At 40.4% G+C, this 10,554-nt stretch overlaps 1 protein-coding gene across 3 annotated transcripts in view; it reads right to left on the reverse strand.

Annotated features, from left to right (window-relative positions):
- Positions 1-8,033, reverse strand: part of PTPN21 (protein tyrosine phosphatase non-receptor type 21) — a 41,902-nt gene extending 33,869 nt beyond the window's left edge. For 2 of the 3 annotated variants that reach the window (XM_421308.8, XM_015287730.4), the window contains exons 1-2: positions 7,585-8,033; positions 4,196-4,566 (exon numbers count right to left, since the gene is read on the reverse strand). In XM_421308.8, coding sequence (XP_421308.4) covers positions 4,196-4,375 — 180 coding nt within the window. In that variant the 5' untranslated portion in view covers positions 4,376-4,566; positions 7,585-8,033. Of the gene's footprint in view, positions 1-4,195; positions 4,567-5,257; positions 5,600-7,584 lie in introns of those variants that run through there. The other variant, XM_025151286.3, reaches the window with a different exon arrangement.
- Between the last annotated feature and the right edge of the window lie 2,521 nt (positions 8,034-10,554).

Below are 10,554 nucleotides of genomic sequence, written 5' to 3' on the forward strand. Positions count from 1 at the left end.
ATTGCAGGGATAAGAAATTTAAAAATCGTAGTTTTAAAAACCAGTATTTTGCAAGGTAATCTAACATTCTAATTCAGATTAAACCACTGCAAGAATGGTGGTACGCATTTTTACCCACTTCAAATATCTTGAATAAATGGGATTTCCTCTGACGGAGGAGGCAGATTTCACTTATCAGAACATTACACAGAATTAAACTGGCTAATCTACAAGATAAAGAGCAATACTTTTACAGCACATAGAAGATGTTATGTTCCATCAAGACATATTTTAATCTCTTGCCGAAACAGGTCAGCCATTGGTAAATATAACCAGGAAACACAGACAGGTACCTTTTTCTTCTTCTGTAAATTGTGCCACTTTTCCCACCTCTGTTCAAGACTCCGAGAAGGATAAACTCGCATACCTGCTTCTGACTCTCACCTTATAAAGCACCAACATTAAAGGAAGTATTACATTGCCAATTACTGGATTCTGAAATTCTGATCACTTTACAATGTCAAAGAAGTCTAAAAACACAAAACAATAAACTAACATAGTTGCTTCAGAACTAACGAAAATCTGTTAAAATTTGTATAAAATTAGTGTAATACCTTATCACAACTCACAGGTATTGTGACGGTGAAAGAATACAACCAAGTGTTACATCCAAATTCTGGCCTAACTTTATTAAACACTAGAGAAACCAGGGGCAGAGTTACCTAACTGCCACCCAGGCTTTCATGGAAAAATCTTAATTAATTTTGTGTCGCTCAGTGTAATAAGCAAGATGGAGAGTAAGTCTTACACCAGAGCACACTGCTATTTTCCTTCAGAAAAAAAACACCACAGTAATTACACCTAAGGCAGTTGCTGGTTTTTAGAACGCTCTGTCCTTCTGTGTATCTGAATTATTATTTCAGCACGTTTAAAATTAATACAAGTTTTAGATGGAGTCAATTTTGTTTTTCAAGAAAGTCGTATTTTAAATCAATAACATAACACACTGAAGGCTTTTATATGCATTCCTCTGAGATAATTTCTCTCCCTTTCCTAAGGTTAAGCAAAACTTCATCCAAAGAGGCAGCCATTAACATTTCAATGGTCAGCACTTCTTGTTTTATTTCTTTAAGCATTAGCCAATATTTTGTAAAAATTTGACACGAGGCATAAACACAATTATGTTAGAGACTCCTCTGTCATTACTTGACCCAACTTTTATCTGCTGGTCAATATGCTTACCAATACATACACATGCAAGACTGTTTATGGTTGCACTTGGTCTTATATTCAAAACACTGTTTACATATGTAAACAAACATTTAATAAACGACCTCACTGAATTAAAACCATTTTCATGCGTTTTCTTCAAGCAAGAGGTGATCCTTTGGACTTCAGAACAAAGTTCTAGAAAATACTGAAGCACTGTTTCAGAATTTCCAAGTTAGTCAGAATTTGGATAATTTTGATTCATTCTTTCCCATTCACGTCCAAAACAAACACAGGAATTCATATATACACCACACACACTTTACAGAGAAGCTCTCTATTTTTTTAATATGAGTCATGATTGCCCTTGTGTACCACACATTTGCACAGAAGTCAGACTCTGTTTGCACACATTAGCAGAATTTGGCCCTTCATTCTGGTATTGAAGTGTTATTAGAAAACAGAATTAAAAGATCCAGCAAGAGAGCTAAATCAGTTGTAGCAACTCCTGCAAAATATCCTATAAATATCTAACTGTATTAACACTTTAAAAACATTTTTTTTTATTCTCAAGTACCTACTTTGTATACTTGTGTCCTAAATGCAACATGTGCAGCATTAAACATTCTTTTCGAGTTAGTTAATAATCAGAGCTCTGAACACTTTTTCACAACTTGCAACTTCAAAATGGTTTTCCACAACAAATACAGCTCTTCCTTGAAATCCAGTTAGATTACTGCCCTCTCACAGGACAGAAGACAAACTATCCCTCAGTTTAATGCACTCATTTCACTTATTTTGCAAGGCTTGCCATTCAGTAACAAAATAAAACTGTCCAAGTACTTAGATGTTCTGACTCTTAAATACGTGTCCATACAACTTGAAAATGAGAATTACTAATTGGAAAGAAAACCACAAAAGTAAGCCAGTGTTAAGCTACACACTGCATAACCTGAGGACTACTATTCAAGTATGATCTGTTAAAACAAGTATCTTAAAAGATGGTACAGCACTAAGAAACTAAGAAGCACTAAGAACAATCAATTCACTGCCTAAATTCACTAACTACAGATCACACCAAGATAAATATTACCACTGAGTGTGTAAATAGGTCAAGATTCCACCCATAACACCCGCAACGAATTATTCTGAGGCTGTACATCTGAACTACATAGCCCATATACAGTAATCTGATGCTCATGCCTCCACTTTCATACCTGAGGTAAATCTCAGCACTTAAACAGTCATACTGTCTTGTTTAACACTTTCAGTTCACGCCTTAAAGGGTGTGTTGTGCATTAAAAGTATGAGTTCTTAGAGAAAGTACTTAGTATTTCACAGTATCAAGGATTAACACTGTTTTTGCAGACACAAGCAAATCCTCAGCAATCTTCCTGAAAACTTCATACTAAGAAAGTAGTCAGAAATGATCCTTGTATCTGCTTGGCAAATCCTACTATTTAAAGGCAAAACAACATTTTTTGAACGCAAGCTCTGGAAAGTAATTTATATCCCTACTTTCCATTCCCTTTTATTGCAACACATTTTCCTGCCAAAATAATCCATGCAAGAATGCATGACCAAAAGAATCTGTTCTGAGTTCAGGAGTGTGGTGTCAACTCCCTTGGTCTGATATATGACTCTTAATTGAGGGAATTGCCAGCTTTTTTTTTTTTTTTAGGAGTAGTTCCAGTGAAAGAGATAATGAATTGCTGGAAAAAAAAAAAAAACCCAACCAACCAACCACGCATCTCCAATGCTTTGTAAATAGATAAATAAAAGCCAGTGGTCATCATTCTGGAACACAAAGCCTTTGCATTTTGCGAATCAAACACAGTTTAATTCTTTACCTTCTGTTGACTAAGCAGTGACATCTGAAAGTGCATAGGTAAAACTGACAAACTCCATTCAGTCACAACTGAATTCTAGATACATGACACCTGATGCGTTCTAAGTAAATGCTAAGTAAATGCTATGACAGTACTCAGATTTTCCCTTTTCTAGAAAGTGTGTAAAAAAAATAAGCCATACCACTCCACAGAATTGCATTTTTCCACAGTGACTGTGTAGACTAAGAATATTTGGACAACCCAAAAAGCAAACTGGGACAGAAGACATGAACAGTAAACAATCAGAGATGAATGGATTCTCTCTTTTTTCATTTATTATTCTCCAAACAAGGGAAAAAAAAACATTTGTGAGAACAACTGACTGCATGGAGTACTTCCTACTGATAAATTCTACAGCAATGCATGCTAAGTACAGTAATCAATGTTTGCAGAATAATCACCACATGCATGGGAGAAGAGTTCAATTTCAGTTGAAAAAGTATATTTTAAAATAGCTAGCAAGAAACTGGGGGGTGAGGGGGAAGATGTTATACAGCTACAGCTAGTGCATACCACGTTTCTCTATGAGGCCAGACATTGATCTACACGACTATATGCTTGCGCAAAAGCACGTATCGCAAACCTGTTTGCAGACAGTGAACAAACAATAGACATAGTCACCAGCACACATATCACGTTTGTGCTTCTGGTTCTTTTCACAGCACTGATCCATCAGAAATATATGCACAAAAATAACATTCTCTTTCACGTCCTAATCTATAAGGATTTAAAATCTCATGTCTCTCAGCAATTCCTAGCCACGTTGCTTAGGCAGAAAGTACTCGGTGGTGTTTGTTTTCTTTTCTTTTAAATGCTATTTTCAGCACTGTTAAATTTAAAAACAACCACTAATGTGGCTTCGTTCATCTTTCTAAGCTTCTGTTCACTGCCACTTCTCACACATTGTTACCTTAGGCATTCTCTTGTTCTGTAAGGTACATTTTGCACCTGTTTTGGATCAATCCAATTTACCCTCAAGACCAGACTGTGAAGAAACAAAGGGTGCACAGAACAGCTGCTCCAGTAAATAAGCTGATTGCCCCAAACGTTAAGGATTCACCACAAAGGCCATCTAGCACCAGAGACAAAGCCAAACCTTAACTCGACCGTTCACTCACCTCCCGCAACTCAAGCCTCTGAGCCACTGCTTCCAGACTTTCCTGGCCCGTGCTTTCCACAGATAGCGTGAACTCCACAAATTCATTATTGAGCAGCTGGATCCGAGCCACCAAGCAACTCTTGCTGGATACTGTATAGCGTCGAGTTCGTTTCAATTTTAACCCAAAAGGCAGAGGCATCTTCTTTCCCACACCAATGGTTAGAGACAAAAAGCTACCTCCACCAGGGACTTGAGAGAGGAAAAGCAGCAGTTTCCTCTCAAACAGTAAGGAGCTGTAAAGTCTCCAAAAATCAACCACCAGCAGCAGTATCCATTAAAGGTAAGCAGTTTTTCCACCGAGACACAAGTAGAGGGGCATCCACTGGAATCCTAGTAAGAAGCAAAAGAGAAAGAAAAATATACTTGAAGCAGAAACAATTTTCAGAGCTGTTATGCATTCAAATACTCAAAGAACCACCAGAGTTTCTGGTTTTTCCACATACAAAACTAGTCTTTGGCAAGTTTTTGGCTTTTTTGTGTGTGTGTTTTTTTCTTTTTTACTTGCAAATAAATAATAAGTCTTGATTAAACATGGCTGAAATGCCTTAAAATAAGAAGCATTTCTTAACTGAATTGGTATTTAAGTGATAGACCTCTAGAAAATCCTACAGTACTTGTAATGCTGACGAAAGCCTTTTCTTTAAGAGCAAAACCAGCAGTTGGGCATTATTTCAGAGCAGTGTGCAGCCTCAGCTGCTATCTGTTGGATTAAACACAAAACCAAGCCCCAAAGAAAGGCGGGAAGCAAGGCACTACACCTCACACCTCAGCCATTTCCTACCAGACAATTAGAATCCAATTCTTCTAATTTTCCCTGAATTGCAGCTCGCAGAGGCATTATTTCTCATGTTAAAGTGCAGCATGCTGTTTGAGGTTATGGTTTCCCTCACACCACAGTATGCTAATTCTGAAAACTATTTATTTTCTAATTTTTCCTTGGGAAAAAATAAAAAAAGTACATTTCTTCTAAGCGTAAAGGCAGCCGCCTGTTCACCCCCGCCTTTTGCAAACACCTTCACACCTGCTCTCCTGTCGGCTCCACCGAGCACTTACTTCACCCTTTCCCTCTTCCAATCTCTCTCTCACCCCTCGTGCCCCAGCCTAACTGGTCTGGATTTTCACCACAGCAGAGCAGCTGGGCGCTGGGGCCACCACCCGAATTAAAGCCAGGCGGCGGACAGCCTGAGGAGGGCCGCCCAAACACCATGACTGGAGCCGATGCCCACCCAACACCAGGACACAGCTGCTCCCCGCCCAGGCAGCCCCCCCCGGCGGCAGCGGGCCGGGCCGGGCCGGGCCGGGCCCAGGCGGCGGCCCCGAGCACACGGCGCGGCCGCATTGTTCGGGCTCCGCTGAGTGAGCCGCCGCGGGACCTCTAGCGGCAGCACTGTGCTTCTCGCAAATAAAGAGGCATAATCACACACACAAAAAACCGACCGACCAACAAACAACAAACCACAGGAATAACGCGTTTTAAAAGGCACACGTTGATTCCCGAGGGCTCTTCTCAGATAAGAAGAGCTACAAGAATTAATGTACCCATTTATTTGGGAAAGGGGAATCAGAAGTAACCTCCCTACTGCACCTGTTTGTACCTTGAAAGGTTTAAACAACCAGGTAGCACCACACTGCTTGTACGTTTACACACGTAGAAATGCAATTTACTCATCACAACCAGACTGGGTTGCAGTACCCTGTCAGGCTCCGTGCTCCGCTCCTTCAGGCACTGTGGAGGCGCGGAGGCAGAAGGGCTGCAGGCCTGAGGGGCAGCGTGGCATTTTTCCTCGATGACATCTTTGCAACTCGGAGAACGACCAGAAGCACATTTCATGGCCATGCTTCTAACGAGCTGGAGGCCGTTCTACCACTGTACACAGTCCCCATCCTCAACAGATGTCATCTAAAACCCTAAGATTCGTTACTACTGATTTCACACTCCCTCACCCACCTCCAGAAAAAAAAAAAAAAGAAAGAAAAAAATTCCAAACACTGACTCAATCGCTCTTGGGTGTGGCCACAATAAGTAACAACTGACAGCAACAAGTTTCCCTGAAAATTCTAGAGACAGGCAGAGCTCCTCACTTGATTACTTGCTCTGCACACTGCTCCTCCAAATCCAGCCCCGAAAAGCAGCACGCAGGGAATGCTCTGTGGACAGAAGCTTTTAGTTTCCTGCCCACTGCCAACAGAATCTCGCACTGGGTTTATTCCTGGCAGTGAAACTTTTTGGCAGACTGACCTTAGGTCACTTCTGTGACACATTCTGTGCACAATCATGCATTTTTTTTTCTCAGGTGCTACAGCAACATGAGAAACCGATTTATTCAGTTTTTTGAAGGCTGCAATCACAAGTGCACTGCTGTTCTAATCTCAGTCTTACGGACTGAATGTAAAAGGCTGAAACTGTTATGACCCCGTCAGACCCTCAGAAAAGTATCCCAAGAGTGTGGAAGAAATACCAGGAAGCAGCAGTAGGTGAAATTCACAAGGCACTTAATGCTGACTTTAGGCGGTCTCCAATCTCAGTAATTTCTCCATGCACGCAGGTAGCAATGCAGGCATGGGGAGGAAGCTTAGGTCAGAGTTTTCAGAACACGCCAGGAGCAATCAGCACTGCCAGGTGCTCTCGTATTTGCCTCCTGCATAATTTTAAGTTGGGATACATCTGCACTGTCACAAAGCTAATTTAGCAAACAGGAACTACAAGCAGCCAGAAGTTGCAAACCCAGGTGACTCTCTCAAAAAACAACAAACCTTTATTTAGCAAGCCTGGGATTTTCACACAACAAGTAAAAATGTCATTTGTGGCCAAACTTGGTAGGCTTACATTTCAACACATAGTTGCTGTTAAAATTCCAGCAACATGCTCGTGTCTGAAACACAATTGCCAAGCACTGTGATATCTTTCCCCCTTACTTACCCCCTCCCACCTCCCACTTTCCCCTCAATAATAAGCATTTTACTCTACAAAGATTTTCAAACAGCCTGCGTCAGTGATAGCACGTGAAATAAAACTGCAACATCTTACAGAAGAATAAAGTTCCTATAATTTTAAATGCTCAAAGTCCTTTTATTATTATTATTTATTTTTTGCTGAGAGATTTAGGGAGCCAGAAAAAAAAAATCAATCAGAGTACTCTACCCTCCCCTTGTTTTACCAGTTAATCTTTGACTTGGCTCCTGGACTAACAGAGCCACAGTAATTGCACATCTCAAACTTCTCCTTCCTCCAGAAGCACAGAGCTCTACAGCCTTCACTTTTCAAGAAGTAAACGCTGGGAAGTCCTCTCACAGCACACAGCCGCGCTCACCCACTACGTTTGCCTGTGCCTGCCGTTTTCCCATTACCTTTTGCTGCGATCCACAGACACCGAGCCTCCTTTCACATGCGTGCAGCTGAAGAAAAACCACAGTGCTCCGAGATGTCTTCTGGCGGAGCCATCTCATCTGTACTCCTTGCGAACTGCCTTACTGTGCTCCTCCCGCACCGCACAGCTGCTATCTCGGCTAACCCACCTTCTTCTCAGATCACTCATAGTGAAAACATTCCTCACTTCCTGTCTCAAAAAACTTGCTCTGGGTATCATTCCACTGGGTAAAGAGCTGGGGGTGGAGAGAAATATCGCAACAAAATAAACCAGTGCCAGCCAGCTCTGCAGGCAGCCTCTCCACGCCACGCTGTGCTGCACGAGCACAAAATCGCCTTCTCTGGAATATTTTCAAGCCGCCCGACTCTGTGTGCCCGTATGTGTGTGCATTTAATTTCTTTTCCTGGAGGCGTTCCCCTCGCTCTACCCATGCGGAAGGATACGCCGAAAGAATTAAAGCGAAGGCCCGTATGCTTGCAGCCCATTACCTCACAGAGTTGGAATGCCTGGCAGGGAGAATGTCAGCAATGAACAGCTGCTTCACTGGCTGCGGGCTGCTACAGAAATAGGGGCTACAACAAATAGCAGGCAATCCTTGCTTTTTTTAATCATATGATCATTTATTTTAAGCTTTTCCAATTAAGGCACATCTCTTACACACACACAATATATATATATATATCTGTTGAGCTTATTATTTTTATTATTATTATTTTTACACAGCTCTTGGAAGCATTTTCAGGGTTTAATTCATACGTGCCACACTAAGTGACCTATGCACATACATTAATGCCTGCAGCTAAAAGCAGAAGTCCTTGCAAGGTTTCAGCTGTTGGTAATATACACAGCAAGAAAATGCAGGCTTAAAGGCTGATCCTTCAGTTCTTCCTCTCACATCAAAACTCCCAAAGGCTCCAGTAGAAGGTATGTCTTTAATAACAACCATCTTATCGAGCATTAAAGTAATATTTATAGTTTAATGAATTCAATCCTCATATAGGAGGCAATATCCCCTTCCCACAAATACTCAAAAAATAATACAAATATACAAAAAATAAACAATTGTTGTATGCTATGTAGAATGTCATTCTCCACATTACATGAGCCAGGTAAAAGCATATACAAACTTGAAACAGGTGAGGGATGAGGAAGAAGATAAAGCAAACATGCTACTGTCTGAGCAAGTCTAACTTGCAGACCTGCTATGCAAACAGAATGCTACTGAGGACACTAATCGCAGCTGAAATATACAGGCAGTTTTGTACTATGATGAGTTCTTCAGAGTTATTTCTCTCTGACACAACAGGTTTCCTCCAATCAGGGGAATTACCTCTTTTTTCTCCCACATGTGAGCGATAGTTACAATGAAGAGTCCATAGGCCAAGATAAGAATTCATTCAGAGGAGTCTTATACTGAATAAAATAAACTACTTTGAACTAAACTAAATGGATATCCTTTTCTAATAGTATCTGTTAGAAGCCAGAACTATGGTTACTTGCCTGAGAAAACTGAACAGTATAATGCATGACAAATCCAAACTGTGAAGATTCAGGGTAACAAAAGCAACACCTCCTATTTCTAAACAATTCATACTGGAAACGAAGTCTCAATTCTCCTATCTGCTTCATTTCCTATTCTAAATTTTGATCACACCATTTTCCTGCCTGATTCCCTGCCTGGAAGTTGCATTATTAGAATTTTCTAACTTGGCAGAATTACTTCTTCCTGTATTTTCTCTTTGCATGTTCATCAAAGAAGGTGCATCGTCTTAAATACAGGTAGGACATCGCTCATAGGCTTCTCCACAGCTTACATTTTCTCCTTTGAAGCTCATCAAACCTTTACTCCTAAACTCCATGTTTTTCTTCTGCTTTCTATAAACCCTAGTTTGTATCTTAACTCTGTGTTTATCTGTATTTTCTCCATTTTGCCCTTTATATCTCATATTTTGCTCCATCAGATCTCATTACATGCTTTACCTATCATCTCTAACAAATAGGACAAAGTGACAATGGGAGTCCACGAGCACACAATGATCTCTGATACAAGCACATTAATAAGACATAGCCCGATTGCCTCAGGGCACTATACTGTGCTACTGCTGCTCCCCTTCAACTCCCAGTCTATATTTTCATGGCATGCATAGTGAGAAATACCCACATCCCTTTCTTTGCTCTCCTTGAATCTACAGAAGAGACTAACATTGCAGCCCTCATTCTAAAAGGGCACAGAAAAGTTTTTGCCTATTGGGCTGAATAATGCCCTGTCAACAGGGTGAAGGTTGGTGCAAACATTCACCTTGTTCAGATTCCAAGAACTTTGTTTTCCATCAGGTCTTTACAGACTAAAAGAAGGAAACTTCAGAGTGAGCCAAATAGGAAGCAGAATCAGCCACTCCCCTGTCAGAAAAGTGATATGTATACATATACTTCCCTCAGTCTAATGGAGAGTTATCCACTTGTGATAAAATACAGCATAGTCCCCTAACTACCAGTTAAAGGACTATTCCCAGAATTCATGTAGAAAAAAAATCTTAATTTACTCACTAGCCATGCAAAATAGTGACTTAATGAACTGAAGAGACAGAGTACCTCTGATTCTATGTGTGATTGTTAAAGCCAATCTCTAAACAAATTTACTTCATTACTCCCTGTGGCCAAGACCTCACTGTTTTGTCACTTTTCCTTATCTGTGAAAAACCAAGAGATAGCTGGGTATCCACACAACATGACATGCTTCTCAAAGGTAAAAACAAATGAGGTAGAATGGAAGCTGCTAGAAAAATAAGCACGCACTACATCTATTACATGCTTGACACCTGAAATTACACATTTGCAAGACTTATTTTTACTTACAAGGCACTGTAAAACATTGAACTATGATGTAGTAAATAAGTAAATAAGTTAATTTTATAGGGTTTTACTACATTAAACTGGTCAGTTTTCCAAG

This window comes from Gallus gallus, chromosome 5 (genome assembly GCF_016699485.2).
Source record: "Gallus gallus isolate bGalGal1 chromosome 5, bGalGal1.mat.broiler.GRCg7b, whole genome shotgun sequence".
Lineage (NCBI taxonomy): Eukaryota > Metazoa > Chordata > Aves > Galliformes > Phasianidae > Gallus > Gallus gallus.